The sequence below is a fragment of the Labeo rohita genome, chromosome 9, assembly GCF_022985175.1.
Source record: "Labeo rohita strain BAU-BD-2019 chromosome 9, IGBB_LRoh.1.0, whole genome shotgun sequence".
NCBI classification, from domain to species: domain Eukaryota; kingdom Metazoa; phylum Chordata; class Actinopteri; order Cypriniformes; family Cyprinidae; genus Labeo; species Labeo rohita.
This window is the reverse complement of record NC_066877.1, coordinates 34,819,262-34,845,684: the sequence shown is the minus strand read 5'-3', so window position 1 is coordinate 34,845,684 and position 26,423 is coordinate 34,819,262. Positions and strand designations below refer to the sequence as shown.

At 30.9% G+C, this 26,423-nt stretch overlaps 1 protein-coding gene across 1 annotated transcript in view; it reads left to right on the top strand.

Annotated features, from left to right (window-relative positions):
• The window catches only part of trpm2 (transient receptor potential cation channel, subfamily M, member 2), a 46,111-nt gene that overhangs the window by 14,279 nt on the left and 5,409 nt on the right, over positions 1–26,423 (top strand). The window contains 23 exon segments of the mRNA XM_051120167.1: positions 5,389–5,510; positions 6,448–6,738; positions 6,740–6,790; positions 7,938–8,078; positions 10,806–10,941; positions 11,030–11,175; positions 13,280–13,392; positions 13,593–13,700; positions 13,979–14,204; positions 15,897–16,015; positions 16,298–16,436; positions 16,697–16,868; positions 18,304–18,484; positions 18,663–18,844; positions 19,166–19,298; positions 21,619–21,706; positions 21,841–21,928; positions 22,320–22,468; positions 22,561–22,613; positions 24,340–24,369; positions 24,476–24,562; positions 24,781–24,859; positions 26,160–26,261. Coding sequence (XP_050976124.1) covers positions 5,389–5,510; positions 6,448–6,738; positions 6,740–6,790; positions 7,938–8,078; positions 10,806–10,941; positions 11,030–11,175; positions 13,280–13,392; positions 13,593–13,700; positions 13,979–14,204; positions 15,897–16,015; positions 16,298–16,436; positions 16,697–16,868; positions 18,304–18,484; positions 18,663–18,844; positions 19,166–19,298; positions 21,619–21,706; positions 21,841–21,928; positions 22,320–22,468; positions 22,561–22,613; positions 24,340–24,369; positions 24,476–24,562; positions 24,781–24,859; positions 26,160–26,261 — 2,936 coding nt within the window.

Below are 26,423 nucleotides of genomic sequence, written 5' to 3'. Positions count from 1 at the left end.
AATGGGTTTTTATTCTGTGCTGTGAAAGTAAATGACTGATTTTAAAGGATTTGTTCTGAGCCAAATTAGATGGAAATTGATAATCTATTTATTTTTGTATGAAACCCACATACAAATGAGCTTTTGATTCAAGTAAAACCTGATATATTGTTACTTTTAAAGGAGTATGATTTAATAAACCAGTAAATCACTGGACATTTTTAAAAAAATATAGTAAATTAAATTAAATGATCGTTGTGAAGCAGTGTAATTTTTGTATTATTTACATGCTGTTAGGTTTTTTTTTTATATATTTTTGATATGTGCTTTTGCCATTTTTATTATCTTTTTTTTTTTAATATTACTTAAAATATATGCTTTGTTTTTATTCTCATAGTAATTTTAGTACTTCCAATTCTACAGTCGCTTTTTTTCCAAGTAATTTTATTTCAGTTAGTTGCCAAGTTTTCCATCTAATATTTATATATTCTTCAATTTCAACGATTTTAATCATTTGAGTTAACAATGACAATGCTGCTGAGAATTAGAATGTTTAGTGGGTCATTGCAAAAAAAAAGCCTTAAAAGTCTCCTGGTTTCTCATCTAAATTTAGTTTTAAGGAAAACAAGGCAAAAATATTGAAATTGAATTAATAATGATAAAAATATGGGTTATAAATTGATATGAAAACATGACAATAACTACGATGAATAATTGTTGTAGAAGTATTTTTCATTGTTAGTTTATGTTAAAAAGTTTTACTTAAGCATCTTATTTCATTATGTTTTTTACTTTTTTAGTGTTAGTTTATGCTAAAGTAAGTTTTACGTTTTTAGGTAATTTTTATTTTAATTTGTTGATTGAAAATGTTATTGTTTTAGTTACCAATGTTATATATATATATATATATATGTAGGTATATATATATATATATATATATATATATAGTTTTTTATGTGCTTTTGGTATATTTATCTTATATATATATAAAGCATTTCATTTCATTATTATTTAAACATTTTTTTTTTTACTTTTTTAGTGTTAATTTATGCTAAATTAAGTTTTACTTTATTAGTTGTTACCTTTGTAATTTATTTTAGGTAATGTAAAAAATTCAAACATCCAAAAATTGTTTTTGTCTTTGTACAAAATATAATTTAATTTAGTTTGTTGTTTGGTGTAAAATATGACCTGGACATGTTTTTGACAGGCTTTTTTCCTAAATATATATATATATATATATATTATTTATTTAATTTAGGTTTTTTTTATTTATTTATTTATTTATCCTTTATTTAACCAGGAGAAGCCCATTGAGATTAAAAATCTCTTTTGCAAGGGAGACCTGGCCAAGACAGGCAGCTAAATTACATCACATCATTACATACATACAAAAACACACACAAAAAAAGAAACAAATTGAAAGCCAATTTTGCACTTACAATGAAATCACAATTAAAAACATTGACATGTGAGGGACTCCAACTCAAAACATCTCATTTTTAACTTAAAAACACTCAAAGGAATCAATTTACTAAGTTTTAAGTTATTCTGCAACAAATTCCATGTAAAGGGTGCAGAATAAACAAAGGCCCTTTTACCCAACTCAGTACTGACACGTGGGACAGAAAGCAAGACAACAGCCTGAGAACAGAGAGAGTAATGACCAGTACTTTTTTTCATAAGAAGTGAACATAAATAGGATGGAAGCACACCAAGAATAGCCTTATATATAAATGTATACCAATGACAGAGCCTCCGTGTGGCCAGAGCAGACCACCCTACACGAGAGTACAGCTCACAGTGGTGGCTGCGAGCTTTACAATTAGTAATAAATCTCAGTGATGCATGATAGGCTGCGTCAATCATATGAAGGCATTGAGCAGATGAATGCATATATAATATATCACCATAGTCCAACACAGATAAAAAAGTAGATGCCACTAGCCGTTTTTTAACATTAAAAGAAAAACACATCTTATTTCGAAAATAAAAACCCAATTTTAACCTCAACTTTCTCACTAAACAGTAGACATGAGGCTTAAATGATAGGCAATCATCAATAACAATACCAAGATACTTATAAGTTGTAACAGCCTGTATTTCACGTCCGTCAAGAGTAATCACTGAGGGAACATTCAGTGGTCTATTCCGAGGGTCCGTGAAGAGCATAAGTTTGGTTTTGTCTGCATTGAGCACAAGTTTCAGCTGTAGCAAAGTGTTTTGGACCACAGTGAAAGCATTCTGTAAATGTTCAATGGCTTGTTTAAGAGAGGATGCACAGCAATAAATAACTGTGTCATCTGCATAAAAATGAAAGTTTGCATCAAACACATGCCGATCAAGGTTATTTATATAAATAGTAAATAGAAGAGGGCCTAACACAGAACCTTGTGGAACCCCTTTAAGAATTGGTAGAATACCAGATTGAACACCATCATGCTTAATGCTCTGGGTTCTGTCACTAAGATAGTTTGAGAACCAAGAGACAGTATTCTCTGAAAACCCCGAATTAAGAAGCCTAATCTTTAAAACATCATGATCAACCGTGTCAAAAGCTTTTGACAAATCAATAAAAAGTGCGGCACAGTGCTGCTTCTTGTCACGAGCAACAGAGATATCATTTATCACCTTCATTGCAGCTGTGATGGTACTATGTTTTTTTCTAAAACCTGACTGAACTGGGGATAAAATGTCCTGTACATGCAGGAAGTCTTTCATCTGATCACTCACCAGGGATTCAAGCGTTTTGGCCAAAACAGACAAATTAGAGATTGGCCTGTAATTATTTAAATTTGACGGGTCACCCCCTTTCAGTAATGGACAAACAAATGCAGATTTCCATATTTTGGGAATAGTATTGCTCTCTAAAGTAAGATTAAAAAGGTACGTTAGAGGCTGTGCTACATAATCAGCAGCTATTTTTAAGAAGTAGGGCTCTATAAGATCAGGTCCTGGAGGTTTTTCAGGAGCCGGCCCTTTTAGGGCTTTTTGAACGTCAGCCACTAAGAACGGAGTGAAATTAAAGACACTTGTAGAGACTGGTACATCTGTACAAGGTGTCACAGTAGTAGGACAAGCAATATCAAACAAAGAACCAGACTGAATAAAATGCTCATTAAAATGGTTCAATATCTCCAGCTTGTCATAAACTACTGCAGACTCTTTCATAATATTAGAAGGAACATTAATACTATCTTTATTTAGAGAAAGTAATTTTATAGCCTTCCAAAATTTTCTGGGATCATTTAAAGTGTCTGTAGTGGCTGACAAATAAAAGTCAGATTTTGCTTTCTTAATAAAAGAAGAACATTTATTTCTTAACTGCCTAAAAAAAAGCCAATCAGACAAAGAGCCCGTTTTTCTTGCTTTGGCCCAAGCTAAATTGCGGTCATGAAGAATGTCTCCAAGCTCAGAGGAAAACCATGGATTGTCCCGCCCCTTAACTCTGAATCTCTTTAGTGGGGCGTGTCTATTTATTACTTGCAAAAAATCCAGGCTGACTCCACATCGGGAATCAGCTCTATTCTACTCCAATCACAATTAAACAAATCATGGCAAAAACCCTGTTCATTACATTTTTTGAAATTCCTCTTACATATTACGCGAGGTTTACATTTAAGCATCTTAGTATTCCTTACAGCAGCAACAACACAGTGGTCACTTAGGTCATTACAAAAAACACCAACAGCAGAAAATTTGTACGGGACATTAGTCAAAATTAAATCAATTAAGGTGGATTTCTCATGGCACTTAAGATTTGGATGAGTGGGAGAGTTGATTAGCTGTGTAAAATTAACAGAATCACAAAATGACTTAAATTCATCTGAACAAGGTTTCAGCCAGTCCCAGTTTAGATCACCCACTAAAATGATTTCAGAGTAGTCCAATCTGGATAAGAGTTGAATAAGTGTCTGCAATGCAGTACTCAGGGCAGAAGGGGGCCTATAACACCCAACAACAGTAGCATAAAGGCCTTTAGCCAATTCCACCTTCAATGCCAGAAATTCCAGCTGCTTACTGATTGATTCTGAGTAAACTAACTTCACATTAAATTTAGATTTGACATAAATAGCAACCCCACCACCCTTCCTTGGTCTGTCAGCACGAAACACATTATAACCAACCATTCCAATATCCATATCAGTGATTGATTTTGTCAGCCAAGTTTCAGATAACACAACAATATCTGCATCTGTTAAATTCACCCAAATTCTAAGCAAATCCATTTTGGGTAACAAACTGCGAACATTAAGGTGAATTACACTCAAACCAGACATGGATTTCACATCAGATGGCAATGGAATACACCGCAACTCAGGGCCTGGATTTGGCTGCACATTGCCAGATAAAAGCAGCAATAACAATATAAACCATCTCTGTTTACCATTTGTATATGAGGAATCTGTAATGTTTTTAAAATGAGAGTCCCAGTAATGTCTGCCATCAAATGCAAAATAGTCATTTAAAATCAGTTGCCAAAGACCATTTCTAATTTCTGATTTTTAGTTTATAAAATATGCAAAAACGCATCGCAATGCCAACTAATTTTAAATGTCCTGTAGTAGGTCTTTTCTTTGTACAAAATGTAATGTAATTTACTTTTGTGTGTGTGTGTGTGTGTGTGTAAAATATGACCTGGACATGCTTTTTAACAGGCTTTTTTTGTCAACAACAAATAAATATATATTAATTTATTTCATTTAGTTGACCATTTCTAATTTCTAATTATTTAAGTTTATGTTTTTCATCTAATATGTGACCCTGGAACACAAAACCAGTCTTAAGTAGCACAGGAATATTTGTAGCAATAGCTAAAAATACATTGTATGGGTCAAAATTATCGTTTTTTATGCCAAAAATCATTAGGATATTAAGTAAAGATCATGTTCCATTAAGATATTTTGTAAATTTCCTACCGTAAATATATCAAAACTTAATATTTTATTAGTAATATGCATTGCTAAGAATTTCATTTGGACAACTTTAAAGGCGATTTTCTCAATATTTTGATTTTTTTTTTTTATCTCTGCCAAATATTGTCCTATCCTTACAAACCATACATCAATGGAAAGCTTATTTATTCAGCTTTTCGTGGTGGTTTAAAAAAAATGAGCCTTATGACAGGTTTTGTGGTCCAGGGTCACATTTTTATATTTTATTTTATTTCAGTTACCAAAAACTATTTGTAATGCTTTTGGTTAACAATAGCAACACTGTCCTGCAGCACAGTTTATTAAACTATAAACCCTCATGTAGAAAACCTTTATCAAAAACGATTGGTGACTTCAGACCTAAATTTGTCTTTGAAACACTTGAGACATTTTTCCACTTCTTGGTCAGAGGAAATAAAGACAAACTGGAAGAATTGTTAATCCTCAACTAAAGACACGTGTTGTTGGTCCTCAGCCTCCAGAAGCGATGAACATGCGGGCCGACAGTCATGGGAGAGACAGCTGGAGCTTGCAGTGGCCTGGAACCGGGTTGACATCGCCGAAAGTGAGATTTTCAGTGAGGAGAGCCAGTGGACGGTGTGTAAAAATAACACAAAAGCTACCATAATTACAGAGACGCCACATAAAATAATGTTCATTAACATTTGCTGAAATACATCAAGTTTGTGCGTTGCAGATGTTGTTTTAACTTCTTTTCAAAGCTTAGAAACTGTGTTATAAAGAAACTGTGTTAATACTTTAGGTAGTTTAGTATAGTATAGTTTTAGTTATAGTATTGTTTTCATTTTAATTTTAGTTAAAGTTTTAGTTTAGTTTAAAGTTTAGTTTTAGTAATTTCATAGTGTTTTTGTATGTTTTCATTTTTTTTTAATATATGTATATAATTTGTATTTATTTAATTATTTATGGGCAATAATATTATAATATTCTATTTTATTTCATTTAAATTTTTTATTTCATTTCAAGTAATGAAAATATTTTGTACTGAAGTTTAGCTTTTGTTGTTTTTGTTATTTTTATTAGTTCTTAAAAATATGTCTATAGTTTTTATTAATTTTTATTTATTTATTTTTTTGTTTTAATTGATTTAGTTTTAGTTATTACTTCAACTTAAACTAAATGGAAATGAGAAATATTGCTATATACGCTGATAGAAGTTTAGTTTATTTGCATTTTATTTTATTTCAGATATTGTTTATTTTATTTCATTGAATACAAATGTTTATTGTTATAAATTTAATAATTTTGTTCTGTGTTTTCATTTTTATTATTGTGATTTTTAAACATGTCTATATAGTTTATTAGTATATAGTTATTTTAGTGTTTTAACTTAAAATGTGAAATGCTACTTTGGCAAATAGATATACAGTATTTTTTAATTATTATTTTTTAAATATTTTATTTTATTTCAGTTTAGTTAATGTTTATTTCAAGCAATAAAAATGTTTGAAAAAAAATGAAGATTTTAGTTTGAGTTTGTGGTGATGTTTTTTCCATATTTTTCTCATCCCAGTCGTGCGATCTGCATCCGGCCATGTTTTCTGCGCTGGTGGGCGACAAACCTGAGTTTGTGCGGCTCCTCCTGGAGAATGGAGTTTGTGTGAGGAAGTTTCTGGAGCATGAGGACACGCTCTGTGAGCTTTACGCCCACCTGCCCGCCTGCTTCTTCCTGCGCAAACTTGCTAAACGGGTCCAGGGTGGAAAAATCCGCAGGGGTCAAGAGCCGCCGCCTGGAAGCAAAAAGATTTCCTTGAGTCATGTGGCTGATGAAGTGCGCCACCTGCTGGGGAGTTTTACACAACCTTTTATACGTGCCGTCACGCTACAAGATGACCAAAGATGATGTCCGTTTAGCGGCAAGTTTAAGAACAGCTCCTCAAAAACACCTCAGCAACAAAGACAGAAATATTAATACATTTAAATAATGAAAGATTTATTAATAATTGTTGTTGTTATTATTATATTAATAATTATTATTAACATTATTATTAATCATTTTATTTTAGATTTTCCAGTTTAGTTCCAGTTGTAATTTTAGTTAGTAAGTTAGTAAGTTTTTTTTTTTTTTTAATATTTCTATTTAGCTTTAAATATGTTTAAGTACTAAAACTACTCAAACTAAAAAACTAAAAATAAATTAATTTAATTTAGTTGCCAATTTGACATTTCAAGACAAAGATGTCAAGTTTTCCAGCTAGTTTTTTTTTTTTTTTTTGTTATTTAATCTTTTTTTCAATTAACAAAAACAATTTATAATAGTTTGAGTTTGCGTTAACTTTAACAACACTGCTGATTATTTTTTTCCTGATTTTCTCACATAAATGTAATTTTAAAGATGTTTACTGGAAAACAAAATTAATAATGAAATTAAACTCTGTTTTTAGTTTTCATTTTAATTTTAGTGGGGTTTTTTTAGGTTTTATGTATTTTTTTGTTGTTTTATGATTTTTAATTTTTTAATATTTCTATTTAGCTTTATTTTTGTTTCAGTTTTAGTTTTCAGTAATTTTATTTCAACTTAAACTTATTTTATTTCAGTTTGTTGCCAAATGAGCATTACAGATTTTAAATATTGCCCTACAGTGTTTTACGTTTTTAATCTAATGTTTATATTTTCTATTATTTCAGTTTTATTTTAAATATTTCTAGTGTATTTTTAATAGATTTTGTTTGTCTTAACATTTTTTCTCCTGGTTTCTGAAGTAAATTTAATTTTAAGAATGTTATTTTTAGTGGAAAACAAGTCAAAAATTTATTGGATTGGAAAATGATAAGTACGTGGGTTATTAATTGCCATGAAAATAATGTCACCATGCAAAAAATATCAAAGATGATAAAGTAGGCTTGTTTTCTTTATACAAAATATAAATTAATTTGACTTATTTTGACCTTGACATGTTTTTGACAATCTTTGTGAGAATCATTCACCTTTAATTCTAGTTTGGCTATTATCAGAAGAGTCTGAAAAGTCAGTTTTCTTCATTGTTTCTTGTTGTCTTTCAGGTGCCGTCCAAAGGCCTGGTGGATCTGCCGTGTTCGGGTGAAGAGTGGACCGCAGACACGGTTTGGGATCCGGGACGGGATCTCTTCCTCTGGGCTGTCGTACAGAATAACAGAGAACTGGCAGAGATCGGCTGGGAGCAGGTACAGCATTTGTCATGAATGCTTAGGTTTATCTTTTTATAGTGACAGATGTAAAATACTTTCTTCAGTCTATAATCTCAAATGTTTGTAAAGAGTAAGTAAAATTATTCTCCAGTTCTCTGTAAAATTTGATGTTGTTGCGTATTGTCCATTCAGGTAGTGAATCGGTTCAACAGTCATTCGGATTGTTCACATAAACTGGTTTAAAAGTTGTACAATTGACTCCTTTTCACCTGTGTGGTATTTATAATGAAATGTTTTGTTACTGTACATCATACAGAAGGTGTTGGTACACTAACCATAATTTAACCATGGTATTTGTAGTAAAACTGACCATATAAAAGATTTGCTAAGCATCATTTCAGATCGCGAATCGCGAATCGTTCAATTCGCGAAATGATTCGCGAACCCGCTCCGAAGTTCTGATCTTTTCAAATGATTCGCGATCCGCGCTCTGAAGTCCCATATGAATAATGATTTGATAAGCATCATTTCAGATCATGACTTCGGATCGCGAATCGTTCAATTCACGAAATGATTCGCGAACCCGCTCCGAAGTTCTGATCTGAATCAAAAGATTCACGAACCCGCTCCGAAGTTCCGATCTTTTCAAATGATTCCCGATCCGCGCTCTGAAGTCCCATATGAATAATGATTTGCTAAGCATCATTTCAGATCATGACTTCGGAGCGCGGATCGCGAATCGTTCAATTCGCGAAATGATTCGCGAACCCGCTCCGAAGTTCTGATCTGAGTCAAAAGATTCACGAACCCGCTCCGAAGTTCCGATCTTTTCAAATGATTCGCGATCCGCACTCTAAAGTCCCATATGAATAATGATTTGCTAAGCATCATTTCAGATCATGACTTCGGAGCGCGGATCGCGAATCGTTCAATTCGCGAAATGATTCGCGAACCCGCTCCGAAGTTCTGATCTGAATCAAAAGATTCACGAACCCGCTCCGAAGTTCCGATCTTTTCAAATGATTCGCGATCCGCGCTCTGAAGTCCCATATGAATAATGATTTGCTAAGCATCATTTCAGATCATGACTTCGGAGCGCAGATCGCGAATCGTTCAATTCGCGAAATGATTCGCGAACCCGCTCCGAAGTTCTGATCTGAATCAAAAGATTCACGAACCCACTCCGAAGTTCCGATCTTTTCAAATGATTCGCGATCCGCGCCCTGAAGTCCCATATGAATAATGATTTGCTAAGCATCATTTCAGATCATGACTTCGGAACGCGGATCGCGAATCGTTCAATTCACGAAGTGATTCGCGAACCCGCTCCGAAGTTCCGATCTGAATCAAAAGATTCACGAACCCACTCCGAAGTTCCGATCTTTTCAAATGATTCGCGATTCGCGCTCTGATGTTCCATATGAATAATGATTTGCTAAGCATCATTTCAGATCATGACTTCGGAACGCGGATCGCGAATCGTTCAATTCACGAAGTGACTCGCGAACCCGCTCCGAAGTTCCGATCTGAATCAAAAGATTCACGAACCCACTCCGAAGTTCCGATCTTTTCAAATGATTCGCGATCCGCGCTCTGAAGTTCCATATGAATAACGATTTGCTAACCATCATTTCAGATCACTTCGGAGCGCGGATCGCGAATCTGCGCTGAAGTTCCGATCTAAATCAAATGATTCGCGAACCCGCTCCGAAACCACGACCTAAATCAAATGACTCGGAATGCGCGATTTGAAGTCCCGATCTGATTTAAATGATTTGCGATCCGCTTCGAAACAGTGAATCATTTTGTGACGCAATGGTTTAACTGATTTCCAGTTTCGCCCATCAATATAGGTGCTTTTAAAATCATCACGGGCGATGTCGAAATTCTAAAATGAATGGCTCTTGTGAATCGCTTGAACTGAATGATCGAAGTTGCGAGTTTGAATCAATCGGAGCGGTTCCAGCGTAAATGACTCAGTTGAATCAGTTTGTTCGTTTTTCGCGTCTTTAGTCATGTTTACACGACACTATGAGTAGCGCTACTAGCTTAGCTCGCTAGTTTTATGACATTAACTGAAATAAGAGAAAAAAGTATGATGTTTACAAATAAAATAACACATATTTCCATTCCGAAGATGACATCCAACACAAATCTACGAACATACATAGGTGAGGTAACCGGTTTACTGCTAACTAGTGAAAACACTCCATTAATATGACGATCTGCAACTCAAAATACATGTTAGATGGAAACATTATGATGCATTATGATCGAGTTTGTAGCTTAATTCACTATATTTGAAAGTTAAGCTGCTGATAGTTCAATAGGAAATCAGTTGAAAGCATCCAGTCAGCTCATACACCATAGAAGTGAATGTTAAATTTATCAGCCTATATTGTAATAAATATTTGAGAAATGATTGTTGTATGTGATGGTATTAGTCTGTATAGAGTGATAGTCAATGTAAAAAGAGCAAATGGGAGAAGCAGATGAGCACAAAACAGTGGAACAACATAAAGTTAAAGATGGTGAACTTTATCCTTCAGCGAAACTGTGCACGTATGTTTAAAACACTTAAGCTCCTTATATGTTCTTACTCTGCTCATAAATTAAATGTGCATCCTTGAAAGCTTTTTAGTGTATTTACATTAACTTCTCAGATAATATCAGTGGTGTGACCTATTTCAGATGATTCTAGAATAGCCTAGTTGTAGTATGGACAGTATTAATGATGGTCATATGTGTGTGTTGTGTTTGCAGTGCAGAGACTGTATCGCAGCCGCTCTGGCAGCCAGTAAGATCTTGAGGAAACTGGCGCAGGAGAGCGGAGAGGACAATTGCGAAGAGGCGAAGGAAATGAGAGAATTGGCCAACTACTATGAGAAACAAGCCATCGGTACGAGCCGACACACATCAATTCATAATTCATATCCTCTGAGCTGAGATGTGACCTTTAACCCTGTGCTGGTGACTTCTTGTCCCAGGTGTGTTCAGCGAGTGCCACAGCTGGGACGCGCAGAGGGCGCAGAAGCTGCTGATCCGCGTCTCGCCGTCGTGGGGCAAAAGCACCTGTCTGTGGCTCGCGCTCGAGGCTGACGCGAAGAGCTTCATCGCTCACTCAGGAGTCCAGGTGAACAAACCTGTTGTTTGCTTTCTGAGAAATATTAATGGATTTCTTGTCTCCGTGTATTAAAGGGATAGTTCATATAAAATATTTTTTTAGATCACAACCTTTTTTTTATTTTTTTAAATGTCCCGAGTGCTTGTCCATATGATGGCAGTGTAAAAATAAATCATATACACTACTTGTCAAAAGTTTTTGAACAGTAAGATTTTTAATGTTTTTTAAAGAAGTCTCTTCTGTTCACCAAGCCTGCATTTATTTGATCCAAAGTACAGCAAAAACAGTAAAATGTGTAAATATTTTACTATTAAAAGTAACTGTTTTCTATTTCAGTATATTTTAAAATCTAATTTATTTATCTGATTTTTTCATTACTCCTATCACATGATCCTTCAGAAATCATTCTAATATTCTGATTTGTTGCTCAAAAAACATTTATGTATATTATTATGTTGAAAACAGCTGAGTAGAATTTTTTCAGGTTTCTTTGATGTATAGAAAGTTCAGAAGAACAGCATTTATCTGAAATAGAAATATTTTGTAACATTATAAATGTCTTTGTTATCACTTTTAATCAATTTAAAGCATCCTTGCTAAATAAAAGTATTAAATTCTATAATTTCTTTCCCATCACTATTTAAGAATCCTGAAAAAAATGTACTGAACTATTTTAAATATTCATAATAATAATAATAATAATGTTTCTTGATCAGCAAATCAACATATTAGAATGATTTCTGAAGGATCATGTGACACTGAAGACTGGAGTAATGATGCTGAAAATTCAGCTTTGAAATCAAAGAAATAAATTACATTTTCAAATATATTCAAATAGAAAGCAGTTATTTTAAATGGTAAAAACATTTCAAAATTGTACTGTTGCTGTATTTTGGATCAAATAAATTCAGGCTTAGTGACCAGAAGAGACTTCTTTAAAAAAACATTGAAAATCTTTTGACTGGTAGTGTGCATTATTATTACCATACAATGTCATACTAATTATTTTGCTTAAGTGTTCAGTAACCAATAATTATTGTGCTTGTTTTTTTCTAAACAACAATGCATATTTACACATATTTTAAAGAGTGATTATTCATTTTTAATGTTATATAAAGATATTAGTATTATTATTACTATTTCATTCATATTTGTTCATAAAGATTATTATATAAAGATTATTATTACCAATATGCAGAACTATTTGTATTTTTATTTGTTTTTTGACTTAATAATAAATAAAAATATTATTATATTATTACTATTATTATTATATCATTATAAATATTACATGTAAAGATATTATCATCTAATCAGACACTGCTGTTCAAAAGTTTGGGGTCAGTAAAGTTTTTGATGTTTTTTTTTTTAAGTTTCTTATGCTCATCAAGGCTACATTTATTTGATCAAAAATACAGAAAAAATGTAATATTGTGAAATATTATGCTAATGTAAAATAATGTTTTTCTATTTTAATATACATTAAAATCTAATTTATTCCTGTGATCATTTATAATTTGAATAAATTATGTTCTTTTTTATGTTTTGTTCATCAGAGAATCCTGAAAAAAAAAGTCTTACAGGTTGCCAACAATAGATAATTCTAATAATAAATAGATAAATATTTTGATCAAATAAATCCAGCCTTGATGAGCATAATAGACTTCTTTAAAAAACATTTCAAGTCTTACTGATCCCAAACTTTTGAACGGCAGTGTATATTATTTTATAAAAGAAAATTATATATATATATATATATATATATATATATATATATTTTTTTTTTTATATTATATTTATTTATATATTGTTTTATGGTCTCAGTGGTTGCACATTTTATTATTATTATATAATTATTATTAATAATTTTATTATTATTATACATTTTTTTTCTACAAATTATTGCTTTTGTTGTTCATGGAATTTTATTAATATATTATTAAAAAGTAGTTTTGTTGTCTAAAATATATATATATATATCTGTTTTGGAGTCTAAAAAAGTAGGTAAGCAATTCATACAAACCATACACTCAAAATAAAACTTTACCTATAAATGCTGTTATTTTATGTGTTTTCTGTTCGGCTCAACCATGACCCCTCGTGTCTCGGTCAGGCTCTGCTGACTCAGATCTGGTGTGGAGAGCTGTCAGTGGATAATCCACACTGGAAAGTGCTGGTCTGCATGGTCTTCTTTCCTTTCATTTACACCGGCTTCCTGACCTTCAGGTAAAAATGATTAGAGACGCATTATTAAAAGTACTTCATCTGAAACTTTTGTGTCATCAGGACTGAAATCGTGTCATCAAGTCATTAAATGCACACACCATTAGATGGCAGCGCTGAATAATGACAATGACTTTCAGTGACCGCCATCGCTTTCATGTAAGTGGTGTTTTAACCATTGATGTTAAATGAATCTCTCGCAGACGTGATGAAGACATCCAGAGACAGGCTGAGAGAACAGAGCAGCAGAAGCTGGCCATGGATTCAGTCTTTTCTGGAAGCTCGGATACCAAAATCAAACGGCATTATCGGTTAGTTGAGTTAGAGACGCAAACTCTAAACATCTTAAGGCCACAGATGCATTTAAATGCATGAGTAAATCTCCTCAATTACTGTGTCGTAATAATGTAAGCATCATACTAATTAGTTTTTGTTTCAGTGTTCAATTAGTAAAAAGCATTATCATCACAAATAAATTATTATAAATAATTGTATCTACAGTAATGTGTCAAACTTATATTACCACCTAGAAACTAAAGTATTTATATGTCTGAAATCTGCATGAATAATGATTATTGTTGTGTCTCAGTGGCCCCTCGCATCAGTCTGAGCTGAAGCCTCTGAACTGTTCGTCTCGTCTGATGAGTCTGTTCACGTCGCCTCAAGTGAAGTTTTACTGGAACATCGCCTCGTATTTTGGCTTCCTGTGGCTGTTTGCCGTGGTGCTTATGATTGATTTTCAGGACTATCCGTCGTGGAGGGAACTTCTGTTGTACGTGTGGCTCACCTCACTGGTGTGTGAGGAGGTTAGACAGGTGAGACAAACACACACACACACACACACACACACTATAGTCTGTGTTGATTATATTGCTTAACAAAGCTGTCATACTGCTATTGTATCTGTCTGTCTGTCTGTTTTTTCTCTCCAAACTTTCAGGAAGGCTTTATACATGTTTATGTGCCTATGTAATAAATATGTCTATTTATTTTTCAATTAAAAAATTATTTATTAATGTATTATTTACTTAAGTATATTTTAAAACATAAATAAAGCTTACATTTTTAAATTAAATTATTGGATTTTTTAAAATTGTTAATTTAATTATTATATTACAAAATATTGCAAATGCAAATATTAAATATTATGTGTAAATATGCAAAACAACATTGTTTTGCGTACTTAATCAAAAATATGCAATACACTTTAATGCAAAATGCAATTTAAATATGCAATAAAATTAAGTTTGTTATATTGCAAAATATTGCATATGCAAATATTAAATATTATATGTAAAATATTATGTGTAAATACTTAATCAAAAATATGCAATACACTTTAATGCAAAATGCAATTTAAATATGCATAAAATGAAATTTGTTATATTACAAAATATGAAGATATAAATTATTATATGTAAATATACAAAAAATGTTGTGCATACTTATAATCAAAAAACCTGCAATACAGTTTAATGCAAATGCAATTTAAATATGCAATAAAATTAGGCTTGCTATATTACAAAATGTTGCATGTGCAAATATTACATATTATATGTAAATTTGCAAAACAAATTTGTTGTGCATACTTATAATCACAAATATGCAAGTTTGTTATATTACAAATTATTGCATATGCAAAAATGACCAAAAAACATTTTGTATACTTATCAAAAATATGCAATACAATTTAATGCAAAATGAAATTTAAACATGCAATAAAATTAGGTTTGTTATTTTACAAATGATTGCATATACAAATATTAATTATTATTTGTAAATATGAAAAAAGTTATTTTGCATACTGAAACAATCTGAAACATGCAAAATAATTGATTGCAAAATGCAATTTAAATATGCAATAAAATGAAGCTTGTTATATTACAAAATATTGCATATGTATATGTAAATGTGCAAAAAACATTGTTGTGCATACTTATAATCAAAAACATGCAATACAATTAAATGCAAAATACAATTTAAATATGCAATAAAATTAAGCTTGTTATATTACAAAATATTGCATATGCAATTATTAAATATATGTTAATGTGCAAAAAACGTTGTTTTGCATATTTATAATAAAAAACATGCAATACAGTTTAATGCAAAATGCAATTTAAATATGCAAATAATAAAGTTTGTTATATCACAAAATATTGCATATGCAAATATAAAAAAAGTTTACATTTTTAAATTAAGTTATTCATATTTTGATTATTATGTATAATGATTTTAATATTATTAATTATAATAATTACTTTTACTATGTTCTTTTACATATTTTTTTTACTATTATATTTTATTTAAAAAAACTTCACTGCTGGTCCTTTATAATCCTCCTAATTCTTCATATTTATCAAGCTAACCTCAAAGTAACAAAGTTTCTCTTAATAAACTTTGTTTTTCTAGTTCATTTTGTGGAAATATACTTCTTTGATGTGAAATGTTGTTATTTGGTCCTTATGTTGTTATTTTGTACTTTGAAACACTCTGATACTCCACAGTTGTACCATGATTTCGACGGGTCTGGTTTTCGGAAGAAAGCAAAGATGTACATCAGTGATCTGTGGAACATTCTGGATGTGCTGTCAATCATACTGTTCATTACTGGTCTAGTCTGCAGGTAAACACAACTTTCAGTACATATTTGTTCATATTGTTAATTTGTTATATGTTGTTTCGTATACTTATCAGAGACTACTAGTCAGTAATTAAAGTCCGTTTTATAAATTGAATATAAAATTTAATTCAATGGAAAATGCAATTTAAATATGCATATTTATTTCACTAAAATGAATCGAACTTATCAACATTAATAGACTCTTGTTGCATAATGTTGCATAATACTGAATGCTGAAATGAATTAAAAATAAACTAAATCAGTCTTTTTGTGTTTGTTGTACAGACTTCAGGCCTCCGGTACTGTGTTCTATGTGGGTAAAGTTGTTCTCTGCATCGACTTCATTATATTCTGTCTCCGATTAATGGCCATCTTCACCATCAGCCGAACCCTGGGCCCGAAGATAATCATCGTCAGGAGAATGGTGGGTTTGTGTGTTCATAATGCTCGTTTATTCAGTTCAAATATGTTATGTAATAATTCAGCTCAGCCTAAGTGGTGAGAGACTCACAAGGAATCAAGTATTTCTTGATCTTTTGAAATGAAAGCGTTCATTGTAATATGAAACATCCTGGACCTCAAGGGCAAAAAAGATTCATATGAGCCTCTAATAATGTTAAATATTTTTGCATAACAGCAAATGCAGAGAGACTCAACTTTTAATGTTGTCTCTTCTCTTTACAGATGATGGATTTGTTCTTCTTCATGTTTCTGCTCAGTATTTGGGTGGTGGCGTACGGCGTGGCCAAACAGGGCATTTTGATTCACAATGAAGACAGACTGAACTGGATCATCCGCGGAGCCGTCTATGAGCCCTACCTCATCATATTCGGCAACGTCCCTTCTAATATAGACAGTGAGCAGTTTACTAGCTTTACAAATGAAATCACTCGATTGGCACTTAAGGAAGAGATCACAACAGTAGGGTTCTGAGAAATTGATTTTTAGCAATAATGTGTAAACATGTTAAGACACACCTGCTAGGAGCTCCAAGAGTTGGTGTGATTTATACTTTATTTTTAAAAGAATTATTGATTTCCTCATTTCTAGTGATGAAGAACTGTCTCCATACATTGCCAAATAACTATATATGTAATAAATATGCAATGAGATGTAAAATGCTTTTTAAATAGGCAAAACATTTGTTTGCCAAAATATTATAAAATAGTGCAAATGCAAATATTAAATATTATATGTTGTATTATTAATTATAAGTGAGTTAGTAGTTAAAGTCAGTTGTAGAAATTTTTTTTCATGCAAAATGTAATGAAAATAAACAATAACATTAGGTTTGTTATATTGCAAAATATTGCATATGCAAATATTAAATAATATTTGTAAATATGCAAAAAGTGTTATACATACTTATTTTTGACATACAATTTGATGCAAAATGCAATGTAAATTTGTTTTTTAAGTTTTTTATATTACAAAATATTTCATATGCAAATATTAAATATTATATGTAAATATGCAGAAAAAACGTTGTTTTGCATAATAATAATAAAAATATGCAATACAATTTCATGCAAAATGCAATTTAAATATGCAGTAAGATTAAGTTTGTTATATTACAAATATTGCATATGCAAATATTAAATATTATATGTAAATATGCCAAAAATGTTGTGCATATTTTTAATCAAAAATATACAATACAATTAAATGCAAAATGCAATTTAAATATGCAATAAAATTAGTTTTTTATATTACAAAATATTGCATATGTAAATATTTCATATTATATGTAAAAATGTGGGGAAAAAACTTTGTTTTGCATACTTATAAGCAAAAATATGCAATACAATTTAATGCAAAATACAATTTAAATATGCAATAAAATTAAGTTTGTAGATATGTAATGTAAATATGCAAAAATATGCAAAAATGTGCATTCTTATAATCAATGACTATTAGTCAGTAGTTGAAGGCAGTTGTAGAATTTTTTCTATTTAAATATGCAATAAAATTAAGTTTGTAGATATGTAATGTAAATATGCAAAAATGTGCATCCTTATAATCAATGACTATTAGTCAGTAGTTGAAGGCAGTTGTAGAATTTTTTTTATTTAAATATGCAATAAAATTTAATGCAAAACTTAAAAATGCAATATTTTTTATAATGTTATATTATAAAATATTGCATTTAAAAATATTACATATAATGTATGAAATGCAAAAAAAATATCTTTTGTATACTTGTAATCAATAACTATAAGGCAGTTGTTCATTGAAGAAAACATTCAAATACTGAGATCAGAAAGCTGATGTTTCTGTATTTTGTGATCCAGACACTCAGTTTGATATGGGCACCTGTAGTGTGAACGGCTCCGAGCCTCTGAAGCCCAAATGTCCCGTGCTAAACGATGATAACATGCCGGCCTTCCCAGAATGGCTGACCATCATCATGCTGTGTGTCTATCTGCTGTTCGCCAACATCCTGCTGCTCAACCTCCTCATCGCCATCTTCAAGTGAGTGAACAGAGACGGATGAACACAAACACTTACCTGCTTCATTTTCACCGTGGCTGTGTTTCCAAAACCTAGTGTGCTGACTTGATGCCTACTGTGTACATGCAGAACTCTAAAAGTTGCATGATAAAATATTGCAGTGAATTTCACAGCAGTCGTCTATCATTGTGCATCACAGCTACACGTTCCAGGAGGTCCAAGACAACACGGACACCATCTGGAAGTTCCAGCGCTATGAGCTGATTAAGGAGTACCACAGTCGACCTGCTCTTCCTCCACCCTTCATCCTCCTCAGTCACCTCATCCTCTTCATCAGAGGAGTGCTGCTGCGTTACCCTCCACAGAGACACAAGCACTTCAGTGAGCCTAAACGCCTTCTACTGAAAACACACACATCGTGATAGATCACTGATCCTCATTAGTCAACAGCATGAAGTCTAGTCCAGCCTAGTCCAGTTAAACTGGCCAATGAGCATCAACTAAGACAAGAAATGTCTGTCTGATCAACAAAATATGATTCCTTTTTTTATTTAGCTGCTACATGTTTACAGTAGATGAAATAGTTGATATTACACTAATGCTTACACTAATGTTTATGTTATATCAGGTCATGAATTTGATGTTGGTAAAAATGCTCTTTCATGTGTCTCAGTCCCTGGTTTAAGTGCATGATCTTTACAGGACAGGAACTGGAGCAGACTGTGGATGAGGAGCTGTTGTCATGGGAGGCCTACATGAAGGACAACTATCTGGCATCGACACGACAGGACGAGAGCCAGAGCGTGGAGCATCGTATCCAGGACACCGCAGAGAAGTAAGTTGAACAAGACCAAAATATAACATCAAACAGAACAGCTCATGTTTGAGTACCGACTATGACCTTAATTCAGCAGGAAAAGTTTAAAGTTACGCTGGAATTTGGGGAGGGGCATAGTAATGATCTGAAAATATAGGAGGAGGGGCTTAGAGTAATATTCATGAGATTACAAGTCTTACAATCATGAATATTAATTACATAACATGATGTTTTAACCTAACTTGGTGAAGTATGAAATTCACAAATCCTGCCCAGATTCTGAGTAATATTATACATTCAATTACATTTTAATTTTAATGAAATCAGCTATGCAAGTCATTTCAACTTAAACTATTTTAAACAGACTTTTAAAAAAATTTGAATTGAGTTGAATCATATATAAATGTAAAAAATTATGAAATTGGTTAAATTTCAACTCTTAAAATATATGTTAATCTTAAATTATAAATAAAAGATAAAAAGTGCAAAAAAACTACAAATGTATATATGTATGCAAGTTGAATCTCATATAACTTAAAAAAAAAATATGCTACATGTTTAAACTACATTAAAATATATAAATTTCAACTATTCAAATCTATGTTAATCTTAAAACAAAAAGTGCAAAAAACCTCCAAAATCTGCCTTTAAAAATTTTGCTACAAAGATAAGTGTATGGCTTCAGATTTTTAAAATGTAAATGGAATCCAAATGTAATACAGAACAATATAAATTAGATATTTATAAAGCTAAATAGAAATATTTACAAAAATAGAAATGGCAAAAGCACATAACAAAATTATTAAAACTTAGAAATATAGAGTATATAAAAATATATAGAGAGAGAGAGAAAGAGATGTAAAAAAATGACAAAGGCACATAACAAAATTGCAAAAACTTGAAAACTGAAAATATGAAAATAAAAAATAATTCAAAATATTTATAAATATATTACTGTATAAAGTAGATAAACACTGTTATTGAAATTTAATCTCATGTAACTTAAAAAAATATGAAATTGGTTACATTTCAACTCTTAAGATATATACATTTCAACTATTTAAATATTTGTTAATCTTAAAAAAAAAAATAAAATAAAAAGTGCAAAAAAAACCTCCAAAATCTGCCTAACCTTTTTGCTACAAAGTTAAGTGTATGGCTTCAGATTTTTAACATGTAAATGTAATCCAAATGTAATACAAAACAATATAAATAAAGCTAAATAGAAATATTTACAAAAATAAAAATGACAAAAGCACATAACAAAATTACTCAAACTTAGAAATATAGAGTATATAAAAATCTGAGAGAGAGAGAAAGATGTAAAAAAACAAAACAAAAGCACATAACAAACTTACAAAAACTTGAAAACTTGAAAAAAAAAACTTAAAATATATACATTTCAACTATTAAAATAGGTTAATCAAAAATAAAGAAATGCAAAAAACCCCTCCAAAATCTGCCTAACCTTTTTGCTATGAAGTTAAGTGTGTCTTCAGATTTTTAATGTAAATGTAATCCAAATGTAATACAGACCAATATAAATTAAAGCTAAATAGAAATATTTACAAAAATAAAAATGACAAAAGCACATAACAAAATTACTCAAACTTAGAAATATAGAGTATATAAAAATCTGAGAGAGAGAGATGTAAACAAAATTATGTAACAAAATTACTCAAACTTAGAAATTATATATAGATATATAGAGTATATAAAAATGATATATATACAGAGAAAGAGATATGTAAAAAAAAAAAACGAATTAAAATGACAAAAGCACATAACAGAAAGTATGAAAAATAAATGAAATTAAATAAAAATATGAATATAAAAGATAATTCAAAATATTAATGTAATTTAATTAAAAATATTATGCATATTTAATATTATATGTATTTATATGTCCTCACACTGCACATAGTATGACCCATTAAATATAACTCAAAAAAATGTAATTGATAAAAGTGATAATATCATTGGACTTTATTTATTTTGTTTTTTTTTTTATAAAATAATAAACAAAATAATAAAATGTGGTAATATTATTATATTTTAAAATGAAAAGTGTGTATTAAATAAAAATGCAATTATTTTATAGTAAACATAAAAACAAAATGATAATACTGACTTTTTATATGAATTTTCATCATTTTCAAACGTAAAATTAGCAAGCTTTTATTTTGGCGGGTTGCTGGCAAGTAATGTTTATATGTACGTAGTATGTCATTTATGTACAATCATGAGGCAATCAAATGACATTGCAATTAATGTAGGAGGGTAAGTCTTCAGAATTTCAAGCTCATATGAAGGTTAATCGTGTGTGTTTTCCTCTCAGGGTCGGTGTGATGTCAGAACTTCTGGAGCGCGAGCAGGAGATGGTTTCTGCCACCATGGCAAAACGACTGGCCAGGCTTGAAGAGCAGGTGTCGTTTTGCCACAGACACTCACAAATACCCCAGAAATAGTGTTTTACAGTCGGTTTGGTCTGTTCATGTTTTCAGGCAGTATGTCAAAGCAAATGAGAGTGTCAGATGCTGAATGTCTTGTCTTCTGGCAGGTCTCAGAGTCCACCAAAGCCTTACGCTGGATTGTAGACGCGCTGAAATCTCAGGGATGCAAATCCAAAATGCAACCACCTCTAATGAGTGAGCAGAGTGTTTTTAAGTCAGCTCTCATGAGATGTATGCATCCTTCTGAATCGTCATATGTATGTTTGACAGATCAAGGCACATTCAGATTCATTTTTTAATTTTTTTTTATGAAAACTTAAATATTCCACTGTTCAAAGTTTGAGGTCAGTAAGATTTTGTAATGTTTTTGAAAGAAGTGTCTTCTGCACGGTCTGCATTTATTTGCTCAAAAATACAGTGGAAATTGTGAAATATTATTACAATTTAAAATACCCGTACTCTATGTGGATATATTGTGAAGTGAAATTTATTTCTGTGAACGAAGTTGCATTTTCTGCATCATTACTCTAAATTCAAGACAGTATCTGTTTGCTGTTGTTGTAAATGAAGTCCTCTGTCTGTCCAGCAGGTAAAAGCTCTGACAGGGATGATGGTGAATCTAGTGGACAGGAGACAGATGAAGAATCAGCTCCTCACACGTTTGCCCGTCAGCTTCAATATCCCAGCAGTACCGTCGAACGCTTTCCCGTGCCTGAGGAGAAGGTGCCCTGGGAGGTGCCTGATATTAATTATATAACATATATTACCAAATTAAGCAACATTATGTTGGATTATTTATCTTATGTACACACATTTTGCTTTTTTAGGTAAACTTCATTCAATATCTTCCTCCAGTTTACAATCGACAGGACAGCAACGAGTGAGTTTTATACTGGCAAATACAGCAGCACACTTAATCAGACTGATCAATGTGCAATTATTATGAACTATTAGATATATACTCTGCGTGCTTATAAGTAAAGGGCGACACTCTGTTCTAATCGTGAATTTAAGTCATGTCAGAAGGATCGTATTAACAATTTGAATGCAGATGAATGAAAACATGTTGAACCCAGTGAATGCAATGTCTGTATAAATCAGGGTTATTATAGTTTACTAAAACTAAAACATTAAACAATTTTTTATTACTCAAAATAACAAAAATGGTAACTGAATCAAATATAAAAAGGCAACATTTATATTTTTATTTAGGTTAACTTGATGGACTAAAATACCTGCAACGAAAATAAAACTGAAAATTAAAAAATAAAACTGACAAAAATGTCATAACACAGAAAAACTTTCACCTAATAAAAACAAAATTGCATAAAAGAAATTACAAAAACTTGAAACTTGAAAATATAAAAATATAGATCATTCAAAATATTAAGAAATACTATAATATATAAATAATTTTACTCTATTTAGTATATAAATGTTATTATTGTTTACATTTATGCATATTAATTGTAATTATACATACACTGCTGTTCAAAAGTTCAAAAGTTAGATTTTTAATGTTTTTTAAAGAGTTCTTTACTGCTCAGCAAGGCTGCATTTATTTGATCCAAAAAAACAAAAAACAGTCATGCTGACTATAAAAAAAAAATAAAAATTAAAAATGATTAAAATGATTAAAACTTTAACTAGACTTAAATATTAAATATAAAATAAATAGTAAAATAAATCTAAATAGTAAAAAAAAAACTAAAATATTGTATTTTAGTTAGTTGTCAAGCAACATTTCTATTTCACAAAATTACTATAACTAAAAATTAAAATTAAAAATATTGTATTTTAGTTAGTTGTGAAGGCAACATTTCTGTGTTTATTTAGTTTACCTTGATTTTCTAAAGTACATAAATTAAAATAAAAAATAGTCAAGGCAACATTTCTGTTTCACAAAATTACTAAAGCTTTAAATAAAATTACAGTTAAAAATATCAAGGCAATATTTCTATCTTTATTGAGTTTAACTTGACCTTCTAAAATACGTACAATTAAAAAATATATATAATAAACACTATATGGACACATTTAAAAAAAAAAACTAATAAAAATGACAAGAAAAACAACAAAATTACTAAAGCTTTAAGTAAAATTAAAATGAAAAGAGAAAATATATATAAATAAAATTACTACTAAATTAATTCTGGGTAAAATCAATTAATTCTTTTTTTTCAAGCTGCATGTATAAAGTATTATGACATTTTTTTATAATATATTAGGATTCAATTCTTCAAAAACACATCTTTTTGTAAAGATAAAAGAAAAAAACTTGTTTCTACATTTTATGTAGTACAACTGTGTTGTCGTTTTGCATCAACCCAACTAATTTAAACACACCTGATGCTGTAGTTACCACTTCCACACTCGTTAAAAACCTCATAAGAAGACTTGAACACGCAATAACATTTTGTCTTTAAGAATTGTCTCTGGCATGGACAAACAGGAAGTTGAATAGAAACGACAGGAAGACGCCTTCACTGAATTACAATTTTGTTGGTGCTGAAGACTTATTATACATTTTAAAATGCTTGTTTTAGTGTTCCTGACAGTACCGATCTTGCTGGTTTTGTAAATAATTTTTTTTATTCTCTCCACAGCTCTGACACTGCAGTCTTGGACAAGTACAGGTGTGCAAAACATAATATATATTCATCTGTGCCTTTATTCTCCTACTGGTATTTGCATTTAATTTGCTTGAGGCTTAAGTTTTATTCTCATGAATGGATTTGACAGGAATCCAGGAGGAAGGACTGGGATTCGGGGAAAAGGGGCTCTGAAATCCCTCGGCCCGAATCACGTTTTCCACCCAGTCATCACCAGGTAAAATAAAATCCCCTTCATGTCCTGATCTCCACTGGAATTAAACTCTAATCTCATATCAGATTGAGGTTTACAACCGACCACACAAAAAACAACACAGTCTCGCGTCATTGATGAGATTATAGCAGATTAGCGATGATGGCGTTCAACCCGTGTCCTCAGTTCATCCCGCTGTTCGTGTGAAGAATCATAGAGGAGCTTTCTCTCTGTTGTTAAAGGTGGCGTGATGCTGAACGCAAGGTGCTGGAGTTTCTCGCCGTTTGGGAGGATGCAGAGAAACACTGGGCTCTTCCTGGGGTGAGAATGCAGAAAATCGGAGATATACACTGTAGGATGGAATTTTGGAAGATTTTGTTTTGTTCTTGTAGTCTCATCTGCTCACCAAGGCTGCATTTATTTGATTAAAAATACAGTAAAAACAGTAAAATTGTGAAATATTATTACAATTTAAAATAGCTGTTTTCTATGTGAATATATTGTGAAGTGTAATTTATTTCTGTGATCAAAGCTGAATTTTCAGCATCATTTCTTCAGTCTTCAGTGTCACATGATCTTTCAGAAATCATTCTAAGATGCTGATTTGCTGTTCAAGAAATATGTCTTTACCTGTTATTTCAGTATCTTTAAGATATCATAGTTTTTATTAACATTTTGTATCAGTTTTAATTTTTATATTTTCCATATTCATTTTAATATAAGTTTTTTTTTGTCGTTTTTCTTATATATATTTTTAAGTCATTTTTATTTTTTCCATTTTAGTTTTAATTATTTTAGTTCATCAAGTTAAGCTGAATTAAAATGAGAAATGAAGGTGATTTTTGTGTCAACAAGTGAATTTATTTATTTATTTATTTATTTTAAATTTTATGTTATTTAAAATATATATATATATAGTGATTATTTAAAAAAAAAATTATGTACCTTTTTCATTGTTTTAGGTTAAATTAACTATGATAAACCTGGTCTTTACTGTCACTTTTGATCATTTTAAATTGTGCTTGATGACTACTAGTAAAAATATATATGATAAAAATATATATTATATTATGATTATTTTAAAAGTATTATTCTTTTGTAATTTACCACTTTTTATTTTTATTTTTATTTATTTAAATAAATAATACATTATAAAAAGAAGGTAGCACAGGTGCCAAAAATAAAATATATAAATAAATAATTAAGCAGCACAACTGTTTCTAATATTAATAATAAATCAGCATATTAGAATAATTTCTGATGGATCATGTGACATTGAAGGCTGGGGTAATGATGCTGAACATTCAGCTTTGATTACAGGAATAAATTATATTTTACAATGTATTCACAACAGCTATTTTAAATTAAAATAATATTTCACAATTTTACTGTATTTTTGATCAAATAAACGCATACTTGCTGGGCACAAGAGACTTTCAAAACATTTTTAATTTCAATAATTAATTATTCCAAACTTTTGACCATTAGTGTAGAGATTGCATTTGCTTACAAAACATAATATTTGCTTTACTTTTATGGTGGATCCAAGATTGGCTAATTATACTCCAATACAACACAAACTGGCTTCATATTGAGCCAATCCTAAACATTTTTCTTGCAGGCCCCAGCCAAACCTGATGAGTGTCTAGCGCAGACACTGGAGAGGATTCTGGGTAAAAAGTTACATGACAAAACCAAGTCTAAACTAGACACTGGAGAACAGGTGAGTATGATAAATCCACAAGACTTCACTGATTGAAAGACATTGTTAGAGACATTAAGATCATAGATTTAACTGTATCAGGTTTCATATATTAACTATGGGTTAGTTAGCTGGTAAGTTTAACTTTGATTTACGTGTAGCAGACATTTCCTGTTGCATGGA